The sequence below is a fragment of the Monopterus albus genome, unplaced genomic scaffold, assembly GCF_001952655.1.
Source record: "Monopterus albus unplaced genomic scaffold, M_albus_1.0 scaffold122.1, whole genome shotgun sequence".
NCBI lineage: Eukaryota > Metazoa > Chordata > Actinopteri > Synbranchiformes > Synbranchidae > Monopterus > Monopterus albus.
This window is the reverse complement of record NW_018128002.1, coordinates 782,306-800,285: the sequence shown is the minus strand read 5'-3', so window position 1 is coordinate 800,285 and position 17,980 is coordinate 782,306. Positions and strand designations below refer to the sequence as shown.

Below are 17,980 nucleotides of genomic sequence, written 5' to 3'. Positions count from 1 at the left end.
ATCATTATAGATGTAAGTTAAAAGTGCATTTTCAATATTACATGTTAAATAATTACTATATGTATGATTATATTATGATGTACAGTATTTGTTTTTCTCCTCTATGTCTCTCTTTGCAACATGGTAAGAGGCTTGAGAATATGCCCCAGGAGGAATTGGAAAATGTTGCTAGAAGAAGGATGCCTGGACTACCTTTCTGAAACTGCTGCCACTGCAACCCAACCTTGCATAAGTAGCAGAAAATGGATGGATGGATCCAGTCAGGGTGTGTTTTTCCTCTCCTGTCCAATATCTCAGCGTTTCAACCAAATTCAATCCAATCCTTTTTATACTGCTCATTAACTCATCTCACAAACAGATTACACACTGGGAAACATATGTGCCTGTGGACTCTGTGTCCTTTGGATCAACAAGCAAACACACACACACACACACACACAAAGAGATGCACACAAAAGCCCAGTGGCAAGAGTAATCTGCTGCTTTGATGGGTGGTTAAATCAGTCTGCATCTCATCACAATCACAGCATCAGTGACTGCCAGATAGACATCCATCTAGTCACCAAGATACAGACAGACAGATGGTGTTGTATGCCATACTTGTGGGGGCAGGATATATCCTATGTGTGTGCACTGTATTAAGGACAACTGGACTCTGTTCAAGTCACAAAGCAATCTAACAAGAATACATCATTCTTCAGCTAAACACAGTGAATACTCATTTCTCTTCCCTACCACATTCCCTCCTTTTCCTCATTCCTGCACTTCTCTCGTTATGCCATCAAGCCTCACTGAGAAACTGAGATGTTTATTAAACTTTTTAACAAAATCCCCCCAAAAATTCAAGATTCAACATCTTTATTTGCCATTTATGCATAGACAGACAGTCAAGGCATATAGGAATAAATGTGCCATATTTTTTTGTATCACATTTGATCCATGGGCATTTTGGGCAATTTTTTTTTGCTCAGAAACTCACGTAGCAAATATACGATATAAATGGTTTTATAGGGTTAAGGACAACAGGACTGTGTTCAAGTCACAAAGCAATCTAACAAGAATACATCATTCTTCAGCTAAACACAGTGAATACTCGCTGGAATGCTCCAAGATTTCTATAAAATTCCCTCACTTGGTGATGTGGTCACTACTCCCTGCCAAGGCCATATTCACAAACCATCTTGAGCTACCTCAATCAATTTTGTATTTTGACATGACACTCTTGGGTGAACAGTAGAAATTAAGCATTCACAATACAAAGTAATCCACCAGAAATGTGCGCTGGCATGTACATAAGTGACTGGCCAACACAGTGCCTTACTTCAGTAACACGTCACATTGTGTTGTGGAAAAAGCTAAACCAGACTGAACTTTTTGCCACAAAACTGCATCAGTGAGGAGGCAAGGCTCATGGACAACCATGCCTTAAAGTGAAGACAGTGAACTGCAAATGGCTAAAAACCATCCACAGCTAACAGCAAGTTGTCACTAAGGCAACAGGGGTGATTTGAACAAAAAATATTCAGTTTTGTTCAGAACAGATTGTTTCAAATGCATGGCAAACTCTTCAAATCTTCCTTCTCTTTCAGCCCTAACCAGTTCCGCATACTTTCAGCTAGAAAAACCATTCAACCTTTAAACAATTCAGCAAATCTTCAGCTAATTCAACTTGTATTCAGCTTTTTGATACTTTTTACAGTTTTGAAATTCTCACAGTTTACCTTTCATGGTGATTTTAGAAATTTCTCTGTTAAGAGTGTGTCACATGACCCACCCTCTAGCTCTGTCCTTCAGCCTTTTCACAGTTTTTCAGCTTGTTTTCTGCTCTTATTCTGCCAACCTTAAGCTTTCACACACAAATTATACATGAAAATGGTTGAGAAAATTGAGAGGAATCAGAAAATGCCCTTGTTATTGGGATAGGAAGAATGACATAGCACATTCCAGAGAGGGTGCCACCTCACTCCTCCATAGACTGCCATTGAAAAAAATGATTCTGAAAATCCCCCCGAAGGAAAAGTGAGGATATTTGTACATCACCTTCATTTTGTGGAATATTTTGACATAGAGGTGATCACCATTTTCGTTGAAGCCTCCTGCTGCTCATAGTGAAGAGATATTTTCGATAAGACTTATAGTTTTTCTTCTGTCGTCCATTGTTCAAAGCCCATGTTTCACTGAAATCTGCTGGATAGTGCTCAGACTGCTGAGTCACTTAATCAGCTAAGGATGCACCTGCTACTTTTGGTCGCCCATTTCACCTCTACACACACTCTCTCTCTAACTGACATGCAGTCAATCAGTATCTGTTACCTGAGTGTCTTGTGATCCATGATACGTGTCCTCACCTGCTACTATTGCATACATGCATATTACATGCATGCGGGATTTTCTAAATAAAAGCCCAGATCATAAATTAAGTTTATATGAAGGCCCAATAACATGCCGGATTTCCAAAATAAAAGCCCCAGATTGTTTCTTAAGCTCACATGAAGGCCCCCAAATGTGCTGGATCATCAAAATAAAAGCCCCTGATTACAAATTAAGGTGTTATGAAGGCCCCAAAGCACGTCAGATTGCAAATTATGTTCAAATGAAGGTGCCAAAACATGCCAGATTGTCAAAAATAAAAGAACCTGATTGTTTCTTAAGCTCACATAAGGGCCCCATGACATACTGGTTTTTCAAAATAAAAGCCCAGATCACTATTTAAGTTTACTTGAAGGTCTTTTTACAAATTTTATCAATTTTATTTCTACTTCATTTTGGCACTATACCTTCCAATGTTTCAGTGGTGTTTTTAATCGCTCAGATTTTTTAGAGAATAACTTCCAAACTACAGCTTTTGATTTCATCTCACATAATTATTCAACTTTTTTCACTTTTCATAGTTATTCAACATTTTTCATCTTCCACAATTGTTCAGCATTGCATCTCATCCTTCTGCTATTTCAACAAAGAACTTCAGCCATTTCTTCTCATCCTTCAGCTGTTTCAACAATTGATTTCAGGCATTTCAACATTTTCATGGCAATCCTTCAGCAGTCAGCATCCACATGCATTTTCTTCAGGAAATGCATTTTTCTAGTTAATTAATCATACTTCGAATGCCTAATGAGTCAAGAAAGTCTGCAGATATATCCAGTCTCCTGTTACAGATGTGACAAAACAGCAAGGGTGCTGTTAAAGTGTAAATAAGGAGGGTGACGAAGGAGCGAGGCGCTGGTGAAAGTGAAGCCATGGAGGGTGCAGAGGACAGGAACAAGAAAGATTTAGGAAAGGCAAGAATAGAGAGTAAGAGATGCTGGCAGGGGCTTGAAAGTGAAGCCTGGTTATTTCCAGCACCACAGTCCAGACAGAGCACGAGCCCCTGGTCTTATATGGAGACAAACTGGATCCCCCAAGTTATGGATTCTCAGGTGCACACTCATTTGGGAGCATCAGAATTGATGAGACCTGCCTGAGGCCAAGGTTTATTTACTTATTTATCTGGTTCCTACTCCAGCCCTGGCCCTATCTGTCTGAAAACACGAGGCTACCTGCTGGGTCCCTAGCAACTCACCATATCCAGACATGACAACTAATTTCAGAATGTGTGTGTGTGTATTTCTGAGAGTGAGATACTGAGCATGCAGCAGGCCACCTACACTGTGCACACGCTCTATAAATCAAGCCGAGGCAGCCAACACAAATTGACATTTCACTCAGAGGGGCGCAGTTTCATCTGAAGTGCACATGATTGTTAGGTTTAGGCTGTTTTTGCAGTGTCATTATGAAAAAGTCAGTCTGCTACCTGAGGGATCCATTAAAAACAAACTATGTGCTTTACACCCTGCTGCAGTCTTAAAATTAAACCCTGCCATCGGTTTAATTTGTAATTGACAATGGAGGTAGCGAGAGGCTTCTTTCACTTTGACACTATTATGAGTTAAGATAGGTGCTCTTTAAAGGAACATTTTGGAAAACATGTTTATTAGCTCTCTGGCAGAGTTTTACAGCATGAGAATATATTAACCACTGATATTTCTCCAAGTACATTATCAAGGTGTGACCAGTTAGCTTAGCTTAACACAAAGACTGGAAACAAGGGGAAACAGCTAGCCTGGCTCCGTCCAGAGGTAACAAAATCCCACTATCAGCACTTCTAAAGATCACAAATTATCACGTTATAGCTGGTCAATTTTACCTGTACAAAAAGACGACAATTTGCTATTTAACTGGCGGGATACATGCAAGACTATTTCGCAGTTGGGAACTGTAATGGAATTGTAGTTCTACACTTTGGTTTTTGTACAACTTAAACCAGATTATGGGTTCATTACTGAGCCTTAGGAGAACTGTTAGTTTTGTTACTCTTGGACCAAAAATAATAATATAAAACGCTCTCGGCTGTAGCCTTGTATTTAAGAAACATCAGGGTAGTATTAATCTTCTCATGTAACTCTCTCTCAGAAAGCAAATAAGTATATTTCCAAGAAACTGTTCTTTTAAGCTTGTGCCTTTATCTGTCGACAAGAAAGGTTTGGAAGCCATAGCCCACATTCAAAGTAAACAAGTGTTTCTAAGCATCTCATATTAAGGTTTTCCTCATATCTCACAGCCAGCGTTTCCCCACAACTTGCTATCTCTCTCTCAGCCCTCCCAATCCTCCCCTCCCCTCCCCTTGATGCTGCCCCAGTCTTGTAAACTACACAGGCTGCCTGATAATTGGATTTCAACAGACAGTTCAAATGGCTGCGAAAAATAATTAGCAGCAAAAGTCGGAATCAATCTCCAGTACGGTGATCACCACTTGGGCCCAGAAGGTCTCTCTAGCAGCATGATGGGAAAGCACATAATATCAGCTTTAGACTGTTTGAAGCCTTATGTGCACATACCCTGACTGCATGCACAGCTGTGATGGTGTTCATAAATGTGCGTGCAAGTTTGTGTTCAACCATGTGCATTTAATTTGTGTTTGTTTTTTGATCTGGACAAACCTGTGCATTTATGTAAGCCATGAATGAGAAGCCCTTTGAGTGTGAACCAGATGCAGCAAGGCACCATGCCCCCAATCTCCTTCCCCCATCCCCTGAGACAGGAACAAAGAGGCCAGGCCACATCAAGCAGGTCTTTGATCACCTCAGCTCTATCATTGTATGTATCAGTAATTGGCAGCCTTTGGATCCCAGATGTTTCTTCATCAACCTGCACACATGAGAAGTTTTAACGTCATCATACGGCCTCTGTATTTCACGTACAAAGTGGGCAGTTACTTGCAATATGTGCTTGTGGCTGCAGTTGTAAAGGTTTACACTGCACATATAGATGTCTGTATTTTATAAATGTATTACAATAATGCTGAGGATGACTGGAACTAATTATTTGCCCAAATGATCTTGTAGTGTGGGGGGTTTACAGACAGAATCTTAGTGCTACTGACTGGCTCAGAGTCTCCCCGATTTCAAATCCCAAAGATGAAACTTGTTTCTCTTTCTGCAGTGCACAAATGTCATGTACTGCTAACATACGAGAGACAGGCAATGCTGGATATCGCCAACTCACACAGCCACTGGGAATTTACTGGTTTCATACCACCGGAGCTACAATCACCATCACCCCCAGGAAGCCCCCGAAGCACCAGGCACGAGTGAGCAGGCTGAAATCAGGAGAGCAACCCACAGATGGAGATGCAAATGGGGCAAGAGAGGAGGGCTCCATGCTAGGCTAAAAGCTCACGCTACCTGACCACCACTACCCAGCCTCTTTCTAGCTAACGTACAGTCTCTGGAAAACAAATTGGATGAGCTAAGGGCTAGGATTACAACATAATGGGAAATAAGAAAATGCTGTGCTATAATTCACACTATGTTTCTGGCTGCTGTGTATATTAGTCCAAGAGCTAATCCCTGGATGGCTCACAGCAAACTCCACGACGTCATCAGTGTGCTAGAGACGGCTCACCCCAATGCTGTATTTATCACCACAGGTGACTTTAATCACTGGAATCTACGGACTGTACTTCCCAAATATTACCAACATGTGAACAACATGTGGCGCAAAGATGGCGTTCCTAGGTGTGCGACATCACAGTTCACTGAGAGTCAGGTTGTTTCTCTTTTGTCTCTTTTTTGCTCATTTGTGCCGTGGTAAAGCAACAGTAAAGACCGCAAACTTTTTTTATGACTGGGCGACTTTGTTAATGCTAAGAGAGTGCAGTTTTTGGAGATTCTGACCCGAGTACATTGGACTCTCACCCAGAGCTAACATGCTATGGCAAGACAATGCCATGCTGACCCCTGGCAAAGAACTCTTCCAATCTTCCAATAACAATAAGCGGAGATGAGGCAGATGGGGGAGTCGAACGGAGGCTCCGACAATAATCTCACCCTTAACACAGACAAGATGAAGGAGATGATAGTGGACATGAGGAAGGAGAGGAGATCTCATTGGCCGCTGTTCATCCGGGAGCTCAAAGTGGAGAGGGTGAGCAGCTTCAAATACCTGGGTGTCCACATCAGTGAGGACCTCACTTGGACACTTAACACCACACAGCTGGTCAAGAAGGCCCAACAGCAGTTGTACTTCCTGAGGAGGCTGAGGAGGTTTGGCATGTCACCTGGGATCCTCAGCCACCTCTACAGCTGCATCATTGAGAGCATCTTGACCAGCTGCATCACTGTCTGGTACGGCAGCACTACTGCTATGGACCGCAAGCGCCTGCAGAGAGTGGTAAAGACTGCAGAGAAGATCACCAGGATTCCACTGCCCTCTCTGCAGAGCATTTACCACCACAGGGTGCGTAGGAAAGCTGCCTCCATCCTCAAGGACAGATGTCTTAGTCCCATCCATGTAAGATATGAGAAAAATGAGAGGCAAAATGACTCAAGGAAACATGTTATTAATGACCTGAGACATCCCTCAGATACTTCATCTGACGCATCCAGCCACCAACTGACTTTTGATAAAGGGATGTGTCAGTTCACAAAAAACTTCCACAAATGATGTCAGTCATGGCTCCTCCAGGACTGTTCTCACTCCTCGCTCCTCAGAGTTGATTAAAGAGACTTGAAACGTTCTACGTCCTTGGCCTACTGGGAAGAATGATCTTAAGTCATGAGATGTACCCACTGAGAATGAGCCAACCAAGAAGCATCACCAACTGTAGCAGTAGCTTGCATTAGCCTTGTTAGCCTTGCTTGAAACTATCAATAAACTTGTCAGACTATCTTGTCAGCCATGTTTTCAGTCACACTGTTTTCTACTCTTTTTTTCCCTCAGTACACAGTTTATCATAGACAAGTGTGTGACAGCTGCCCACCTCCATGTCCGTTTTGTTCTGTAGTCACATTTGATGGCGAAAACTTCTGTGAGATCCCAAATCCCTGACATTGCCACTCTGAAACTGAAAAATGGCAAATGTGTGGTCTAGCATCTTTATTGAATCATCTTAAGATTACAATATTAAAAAGCAATTAAATCTGTCATTATGTCTGTGGATCTCCCACATTGGTTTTTACATTGGTTAATATTTGAAAATCTTCTATTGTGCACCAAGCATAATGTATGCATAATCTTCCATTTTTCATCCAGCAATTTACGAATTTTGGGAATGCTGTGCTGCAGCACTAAAACACTTTTCTTTTTGTACAATCTCTCAATTGGCCTTATCATCTGAGTTAATGCAATGAAACAGATTAGTACCTGCAACCTAACAACTGACCAGGGAAAATTAGAACCAGTCATAAAGTCCACCCTTAGAAGAAAATTCAAGAAAAGACTTAAGGCACTCTGGTCTGAATGCAAAGTAATAAAGTGATTTAGTTCCTACTGCTGCTTTATTGGAAGCAAATTAACCTGCTTTACCAGTGGAGAACAGTGTAAGCGGCTTGTAAATTTGATCACATTTATTATATTTTGCCTTCTCCTCGAGAGAAGAGGTGGAGAAGAACTAAATGAGAATGATTTCAACATTGCAGATCTAAAGCAATTCACTCCAAAATGCTGTTTTCTTTTGATGACTCAACAGAATTGATGTTTTACCAATTACACTTCACATCATATAAACACACACACAAGTCCCAGAGAGTAGAGCACAGCTGCTGAGGTGCTAATTTATAAAAATATAAACCAAACAAATAAAAAGAAAAAGTTTTAATTGCACATTGCAGTCACCAAATGTAATTCAACTTTATGACAAGTCATCAGTCATGTTAAAATGTATCTTGTCCTTCTCATTTTAAATAATAGCTTATTGTTCTTATTGTTGTTCCATAGCATTGATGCTGGTGTGCAGAGGTATTAGCCCATTGTGTATCAGGCCCTCAGTGTCATGTGTAATGCTTAAGTGTTTTGAGCCAACAAGCTCTTGGCAGCATAAATCTTCCTGAAGGCTAGTGATTATTAATGACAGTGGCAGCACAGTGCAGCCACCTTCAGTGACACTGCAGGTAAATCCTGGTCACACTACAAAGATGATGGCAGGAAAGTGCCCCTTAATTCCTTTTTTGCCAGGATTTAATCATCCCCTGGTTCTTACATGACCGATGTTAAATCTTTTCCTGTATGATACTCTAAATAAGAGATTACATGGCCACGTGTGCATACATACACAAACATGTACACCCATACACAAACACCACTGAACTAATGACAAACAAGGCCTCATTCAGGTGAAGGAATAGAAAATAGCAGGAGGAAGCGAAGAAGACAAGGCCAGGTATAAAATAAATGAGCAGAATTTTTTTTTTTTAATTGGAGATGAATTAGGAGGAGAGGCAGCATGTAAAGTTAACACCATCTTTCTCATTGTTATCTGGCCAGCCTGGTGGGACAGAGATTCAAGGCACTTAGCCATCTGTTACATGAAAGCCCACTCATACACAATAGTTTAAGATAGAGACCTTTAGAGTGACCAATTTCTCTGGATGATGCCCTACTTGTATTGTTTAAATTTGTTTCTCCATTCTTCTCTTTCAGCTTTTCTTCACACATATATCTTCTTAAGTATTATCTTTCATTCCTTATTCTGCAACTTTATCTTCATTCCCATCTTCTAATGTAATAGCTTAATGTATAACTGTTTATTTGTATTTTTATTTTTATTTATTACTTATTTATAACTCTGATGTATATGTGTCACTGTGGCTCTTACAGACCAAGCAGTGTATGTTATAATAATTACCCGGCTGTCATTAACTGTGAAGCAATATCTGAAAGATTGGATTTTACAAAAGTGGCAAAGCGAGCTTAAAAAAATGTCAGTTTCTGATTTATATTTAGAATTTAAAGTCTTGTTTAAGTTGGAAAAGTATTTCCAATTTTGATTATGAGGAAATCAAATCCACAGACAAGTGATTTGTAATTTTAGATCGAATAACACCAGGATCCCCAAGGTTACTGGACAATACAAAGGTCTGGATAGAAAACCAAGGCTCTGTAACCTCTAAAGATAATTTTAATCTAAAACAATGTAATAATCAACTCTAATAATCAACAGATGTTTACATTTGCCCTTTACCTTTGTTAGATTACATTACATAAGGGTTAAAACTGTGTTATGCAAATTTTTGTTAGATGATTGGAAAAAAAAACAACAAATTTACAAATGATTTTTATTTGAAGCTCAGTAATTTCAAACATTCAGGACTGTTTGCACAGCACAAGTTGAACACACGGTGATTGAAATATTTAGTTTTATTTTGAAAATCTTTCCTCATTCAAATAAATGGGGAAATTCCAAATTCAGCATACTTATAGCTAGCAAACGCATTCAGGTGTAAAAATGTTCAGCATTTTCAGGGCGATGTTTCAGCACTCAGCATCCATACACATTTTCTAGTTGAAAATGTTTTCTGATATATGTTCTTCACACAAAATGAGCCAAGACCATTGAGTTTGAGCCTCAAAAAATAACTTGTATCTTTTTTCTTTAGCTAAAAAGTGAAACTGGGTATAAAAAACCCGAACACCACACCCAGATTAGGTTTCAACATCAGGACAGTGCCAATCTATCATCATCATGAGATATGCTGGCTAAATGAAAACTGTGATCTGCTGATGACACCAGATGGCAAAAGTAAGGTGATCAACAAAGTCCCTAGTATTTGTACCACCTCTACCAGATTTCATGAAAATACACCAAGTAGTTGTGATATTTCAGTCTGGACAAAAGTGGTGAACGACTGACCGAGCAACCAACGCTGCTATTTATACAGCTATATTGCTAATGTCACTGATAACAATCTGGCTAAGGTGATAAGAAGATTTTGTTGCAATGGATGCACCTCTTAAATATTTTACATCTGGAAGCTGAGGGGAAAACTGTACCTATTTCATGTGGCTCTACTAGTTTTTGCTGTTCTGTGTCTTTTCTCTAATGTTTCTTTTCCCTCTCTCACTCTCCATCCCATTTCCTGCTGCTGTTCCTCCCTTTCTATGGGACCATTGATGAGTGTCTTGGCAGAAGAAGAAACTGTGATGGTCTCCCTCCAGGGGTCTGTCAGGATTTCCCTCAGTGCCCACATGCTCATATACTCCCATATCCCCATGCTATACAGTCAGTATGAGCTACAAGATGAAACAATGCTGCTTCCTTAGAGTAACATTACTTGTTTCACTTGGGGGCGACTGTGGTTCAGTGAGTAGAGCAGTCGTTTCCCAACCGGAGGATCAGAGGTTTGAATCTCGGTGCCTACAGTCCACGTGTCGAAGTGACCTTGGGCAAGACACTGAACCCCCTGTTGCCCCCGATGGTTAGAGCCATCGGTTGAGTTGGCGCCGCAGATGGCTGCCCTGGTTCTGTACTGGAAACAAATTCCTTGTGTGTAACATACTTGGCCAAATAAAGGTGATTATTATTATTTATGAGCATAAATAACCTTGATTCATTGTTAGTTTATGTACTGCTTAAAAATGACACAGTCAATACCTCCCTCACCTCCGCTCTTGCTTTCACTCTTCCTCTTTTCTTTTTCTTTGTGTGTGCAGGTGTCAGCTCTCTGTTCCAACTCAACACTTAGTGGCTAAATTGGAGCAATTAAGTACTCTTATCATAAATGTTAACCTCCACCTCTTCCACCTGGACTCATGGCAGCACAAACAACTGACTGATTCATACTGTATAGCTTTGTGCACTAGTTTGATATTTATTCTCAGTGCTGCAGCAGTTCTCAAAACACTGCTTATCCAGAGTTAATGAGAACTATAGTGGGATATATAGTGTATATAAAGAAAGACTTCAGATATTGCTTTATTTCATTTTGGTATAAATAATGCACAAAACTGGATCAACTTTGAATTTTATAGGTTATAATAACTTTTCCTCTCCTCTGACCTCTCTCCTGGCTCATTTACCTTCATCTCCTATGCACCTGCAGCAACTTGTCATGCTGCTTTGGCTAATTACACACACCTCATTGCAACCACACACAGCCACAGGCTCTCAGCTGTCCTCATGCATTGCCACTGTAGTAGGACTTTACAGGTATGATCTGTGATACTGATGGAGGAGTCATGCATCAAACGGATCCCGCAACATCAGCTGAGTTAAATTACAGATGAGGTCTGTAATTACCTGAAGATGGGGTGGAAAAAGACAACCTGCTTTTCACATTTCAAAAACAACAATGGGTAAGAATAGCAGTAATATTTAAGAATGTGTGTTTATCAGCTCTGTCCCTGAGCTCATACTTCCTAGCCTACCATCACCCATCAAGCCCTGATTGGTGCTGTCCTGTCAGTGCAGCCAACTGTTCAAGCAATTCCCTAACTTTCCCCAGATGCCATGCTAGGAACCCAGGGGCATACTTGATTTTAATGGCTGCATCACACATGTTCAATTATTAAAATGCCCATGAAAATGTTTAGTTAAATCAGATGATAGAATATCTTTTTTTTTAAAAGCACAATTTAATGAAAGGGAGTGGCAAACATCTGTCTTTGAATTCACATTTCTACAAATTCATAAAAAATGTTTTCCCCATTTTTTCTTCTTTTCCCTCAGCTCTGACTGTACTATGTCACTATTGCTGAAGGAATGAAGGAAGTGGAAACTGGATGGAGGTTAAGAGGGATTCAAAGGAAGAGGTAAATCTCAAAGAAGTGAAGGAAAAAAAATCTAAGAAACAAGACATACTGTATATTCCAGCCAGTGATGAGGGTAATGTGCCCCTGACAGCAGCTCAGCACCTTCTACAGACTCTTCACACACAGTGACCTGAGGAAAGTGTTAAGTGTCAGGATCAGCTTATAACATGTCATGATAGCATTGCAGCTGATAAAGGACAGAGTGTTTCAGCACAACAGAAGTGGAAATATGCATTTTTGCTTTCTTGAGTTAGAGAGGATGACTACTACTGTTATTTATATCTTTTAAAAACTGTAAATTCTTAAGAGTTACTTCACTTGCAAAATTAGTCTTTATGCGGTATTAGACAAATCTTTTATTCATAATTTGTTTTCACATTAATGTAAAAACAAAATGTCCTCCATATTTACCTGTTGTCTTGATAAATTTTATGTTACATACTTTTCCACAGAACTAATTCTATCAGCACAACAGTTGTGTCCAAACAGAAATGCCATTACCTGGCCTCTATTTGTTTGTTGGCCTGAGCTAGTTGAGGCTCTGCCCTTATTTGAATAGCACCTTTGATATGGGAATTTACAGTATGAAACTACAGCCAGGGGATTGTTAGCTTAGCTGCCAACAGACGAAAAGAGCTAGAGCTTTCATTCTGCTTCTTTATGCTAAGCTCCTAGCTATAACTTTCTCTATAGCACACAGATATGAGATTGGCATTGACATTCTCATCTAACTCTCACACACAAATATATTTCCCAAAAGTCAAGCTATTCTTTTAAATACATAATACAAAGCACATAAATATGAATCTACTTATGGGTGTTGTTTCGCTTGATTTTTTTCTTAAGCCCCAAATGCAGTTTGTCAGGCAACATCATTTTATGTTTCAGACTACGTATATCTTTATGATATCAACACGAGTCCGGATATGAGACCGAGCATTTTCTGCTTCAAAAAGATACTTCTTCTCATTCCATTGTGACAGCTACAAGACTGTAGAAGATTACCTGCTACCTTCCTGAGAGACAAAGGTACAGCAGCTGTTCACTGGGGCAAGGCACCCATGGTGGGGAAAGGGTGTTTAAAGGTAGTGTTAAGTGTACAGTGTGTCCACAGAAGATGATACACATGGCTGTAATGACACATGATATCACATCATTGTAAATGAGATTTTGGAAAAGAATGAGAAGAGAGTCAGATGGGATTTGGGGGGAATGGAGTGTTTGATATTTCCTTCCACTGTTGTTTCTATATTCTTTTACAGTGCTGCATATATTTTGTGATAATTATAAGAAATAAATGCCTTTCTTTGTAATATCTTGTTAATGTGATGTTACAGACTCAGGGTAAATTATTCCCTGGTGGTGTGAAAGAGACTCAAACTAAGAATCAAGAAACAATGGGAAAAAGCTAAGAAACACATAATTCCCATGTCCTATGAACTTCTTGCATGCTCATTATTTACATAGGCATTGTATTAATTAATTGATGATAAAAAACATAAATGCCCAGGCTGCTTGAACATCATGAGTCTCAGTTGAAGCTATAAGTTGTACAGTACAGCTATAAACTGCACTGTAGCTGTAAACCAAGGCCAGATCCAGACTATGAGAGATTGAGAGTTTACCTGAGGCCACAGAAGGCTCTGAAGCATCAGCAGTCTTTAAGACTAACTGGCCCGGACTTTCTTATTTTCTACACTTTTCTTTTTTTTAACCAGACCAGTTTCAGTTACACTATTGTTCCTGCAATGTGCCTCCTCTCTGATGGTGGGCATGTCACCTAAGCCAGTTTCACTTATTAAATAGTGTTTACCGAGAGGAAAAACAAACACCTGGTGCTAATTCACAGTGTACTTTCATGCAGAGGCTGAGTGGAATGATGGGAGTGCTGGGAGGGAGCTTTGTTAAGTAAATGATCAGCCAGAAAGTTTAATTGAATAGAACGGAAAAGGGAAGGGAGTATGGAGCAGTGGATAAATGGATGAGCAGAGGGTTGATGTAGCATGGAGAAGTAAAAGAATCTAAAACATCTGTTTACTGAGGTACTGAGGATAGTAGTGCGAACACAGGTTGAACCATTAGCAGAACAGATTTCTCCCAACTGTTATTGAAAATGTGTATTTTAGCTTTCTTTTCCAGTGAACAGTCTGATCTGATTCAAGTCCATCAGGAGACCACTGCTCCATGTCAACTCTACTGGATAACAACAAAAAACAAACAAACAAACAAACAAACAAAAACTAGTGGCTCTATGAGGCTGTACTTAGGCACTAAATACAACCCACTGACTGTACATACTGTGTATACAATAGACATGGCGTCACACTTCCCTCCACTATGCAAAAGCAAAGCCAAAATATCATGAATATGGTGTTTTTTGCAACCAGATTCTGCATAGTAGTGACCAGAAGTGGAGTGACAGCACTAGACAGCACTGCCAATCAAAGCTGGTAACCGAAATACACCTCTTTTTTTTATATAATCAAATAATGTATTACAAGCAAACTTAGCAGAAAAATTACCATACACAAATCAGCATGATAATATCTATCACAAATGACAGAAATCACCTCTGGGAAAATTTTATTTCATCTGTAACTTTGGCTTATGTTGCATCTGTTAACATGGAAGAGGCAGGATTTATGACCTATCCTGCAACCAGCTACCAGGGGGTGATCAGTTTTCAATGGCTTCACTTCTGGGAACTGTCAGATTGTCCATCACATACAATCAACGGTACAGCCTCATAGAGCCAGACTAAATGTTCACTCTGATGAAATACAGATGTTAACTGTTAGAGCTCTGTAAGTAAATTTTCATTACATACAGTAGTGAAACATGTTGCACAGTAGGAAATTGATTTATATAGTTACAGCCAGATTCAGGAAAAGGTTGGCAGCAACGTAAAGCATACATGATTTGTGGTTAATGGGCTAACACATTCTGAACTACTGGCCCTTTAAAGAGCTGTGTACTGAGCCGCATCAACAGAGCTCACTTCCCCCAATGACACGACCCTCACTGATCTTCTAAAAGGTACAGCTCTGCCAAAGAAGAGCAAACACCTCATTTATCTGGCAGCTGATACAAAGAGCAAATGTCATGGGAGACCTGGGGAGCTGGCAGTCAGACATGATGTGACATGATGAGCAGTCTGAGCTCCTGGCTTTAGGAAAAGGCGATAGTTGTTTGGACATACATCACTGTTGGATGACATGCAGGTGGGCTGTTTTAGCAAAACTCAGCCCAAACATAGAACCAGCCAGGCCATCAGCCATACAATACAGAGTGAACTAACTATCTAGCTAGATAACTATCTATCAAAAAAACATTTATAAATGGTACTTATAGTCTAATCACAAACTTGAGAATCCGTTTACAAGGCTAACTTCAGTCTACATTTAAAAAAGTGTTATTATTACTGAGAAGCTTCTTCAACAGCAGCAGCAATGAGGTCAAGGGAGAAACAGCAGCCAATTAAAACTGTTTGTAGTAATCCATACGACATATGACAAGCACTGTGATTGCTGCTTGTGTGGTGATGGGTTGTTGAAAGCACTGCCCTGTCTGAGATCCTCATTTAGAATAGACAATGCAATCAAAACACATGATTGTGGGATTGGGCTCTTAAACATGCCAAAGTTCATTTGTGACCTTGATACACTGCATTCAGAGAGACAAAGAGGAAGCGGAAGTAGGAGGCAATAATGGGTGATTGTCAAGATTTAATTATGTTTATAGTGTGGGGCAACTGTGATTCAGTGAGTAGAGCAGTCATCTCCCAACCAGAGGGTCAGCGGTTCAAATCTCCATGTCTGCAGTCCACATGTCGATGTGTCCTTAGAGCCATTGGTGAGAGTTGGCACTGCAGATGTCTGCCTTGGTTCTATACCAGAAACAAATTCCTTGTGTGTAACATACTTGGCCAAATAAAGGTGATTAGTAATCAGACTACACATAAATACATACTATTGTACACATAGCTCAGTGAAGTGAATCTCCATCAGTGATCCACTGTGACTCTCCACAGGACACTCCAATGGACACTCTAATGGACACTCTAATGGTTGCTCTAACATGCCTCCTCTACTGTTGGATCTGGTGGTTTGACATGGAGAGGAGAGGAGACTGGAGAAGAAGAAATGAGATGACCTCAGCTTTAGAGTGTCTCCCTCTGATCCCCTTTCTGTCAAAACAATGAAGGTCACATTCAGACGAGGCCCAATTAGGACTCAGCCTCATGCGCCTGAGGTGCCTGCAGCCCCGTCTGCTTAGTGTGTTTTTCTCACTGTGGGCTTGATGTATTTGGAGTTTTGAGGAGGGTTTGCATGTGGGTGTATGTACATGACAAAATCAGCAAGCAGTTAGGCATTATGAGAGCACATGATCAAAGAAAGGACATCCGCAAAGAGAGGCCTTTTTACTACAATTAAGACTTTAAGAAACAAGGCACTCTCTGCAACTTTCCACTAAGCCAATGGGACACTAATTTAATAAGAATAATCACCTTTATTGGCCAAGTGTGTTACACACAAGGAATTTGTGGGCAACGGGGGGGACACTTCAACACATGGACTGCAGGCACCGAGATAACTTTCAACCTTCGGGTGGGCAGCCAACTGCTTTACCCACTGAACCACTGTCACCTCCCGTAGTTTTTTTTTTTTTTAAAGGATAAAATGGATAATGATGGGACAGAGAAAGTAAACAGACAAAAAAAAGTCTTAGTAAAACAGTGGTTATTTATTAATGAACGCACACACAAAATCAGTGATCACTGATCAGCAGCTCAGACACTAGTCCAATGCTGTAAACGATCCATCAAACTCAGCAGTCCCAAATCAATCTGAGCACAGAGCTGGACACTTGGGGATAGCAATGCTCTTGACCAGACCTCTCTGTCATATAAGCCAAGTCACAGTCACTAGAAGAACCCTAGCAGCAGCCAAAATTATTGAAGAGGTCCACGAGCCAATCGGAGGGTTGCAGCCTTACCCACCAAGAGTAAATCTCAGGACAGGCAGGCAGGAAGCCTCTTTAATTAGAGCTGAGGGAAGCCCAGAGAAAGTGAACAGAGAAGGGACACAAGGGGGTGCTTGAGACTTTAAACCATAAACCATGATGAAATACATGAATTAATTATTATGAAGAGTCGAGGGAAAAGATAGAGATGCAGGAAGCCCCCATCAGGATGAAAGCAGATGATTTTTTTGCAGATTTGCATATACAGAATCAAACAAAGCCACACACATACAGTACACACTTACCCACAACATAGACAATCGCAGATTAATATCATTCTTGCCTGACAAAAGACTGAACAACTGCAGCAGTGTCTTTTCATTTTCTGCATTTTCCACATTATATTTTATTCCCTATTAATTTTGTAGTGTGACAGTTAATTACAATAACAGAACCAGTAGCCACCCCAAGAGTTCATTTTGAATTTGCCAGAGCAGAACTGAAGTGCTTCTCTAACCACCGAGGGGAATTTATCTGTAGAGCCTTCTGCACAAAGCCACGCAATTGGAATTGTTTAACAGACTTACACATGAAAATCCACTGCCACAAAAAGTGACCTGTGTATTCAGTCAGGCAAGAATTGACTGGCTGGGTGACTGACTTGGTTTTCTCATGATTTGGAAAGCAAACATTTGTGCTTTTACTGTATTTTGTAGTAAAAAGCAATTTGAATGGAAATATTTTTAAAATGTTATTTTCTTGTGAACAATGCAGCATATGTTGGCAAAATAAATACTGTTACACCTCATAAAGTGATGGTTCCTTAGCAGACTAAGCCCCACTTTAGGGACAGTCCTTGAGCAAAAGGTTCAAGCCTTTATTTGCTCGCACATCTGCTACCCTCCCACTTTCACCATCCACTCTAATACCTTTGCGCTTTGAAGGCAGCACC

The 17,980-nt window shown here is 40.3% G+C and overlaps 1 protein-coding gene across 5 annotated transcripts in view; it reads right to left on the bottom strand.

Annotated features, from left to right (window-relative positions):
- Positions 1-17,980, bottom strand: part of ncanb (neurocan b) — a 193,811-nt gene that overhangs the window by 168,955 nt on the left and 6,876 nt on the right. For 3 of the 5 annotated variants that reach the window (XM_020612264.1, XM_020612267.1, XM_020612268.1), the window contains exon 1: positions 2,079-2,164. The exons of 1 other annotated variant lie outside the window; for it this stretch is intronic. In XM_020612264.1, coding sequence (XP_020467920.1) covers positions 2,079-2,107 — 29 coding nt within the window. In that variant the 5' untranslated portion in view covers positions 2,108-2,164. Of the gene's footprint in view, positions 1-2,040; positions 2,165-17,980 lie in introns of those variants that run through there. One more of the 5 variants, XM_020612266.1, reaches the window with a different exon arrangement.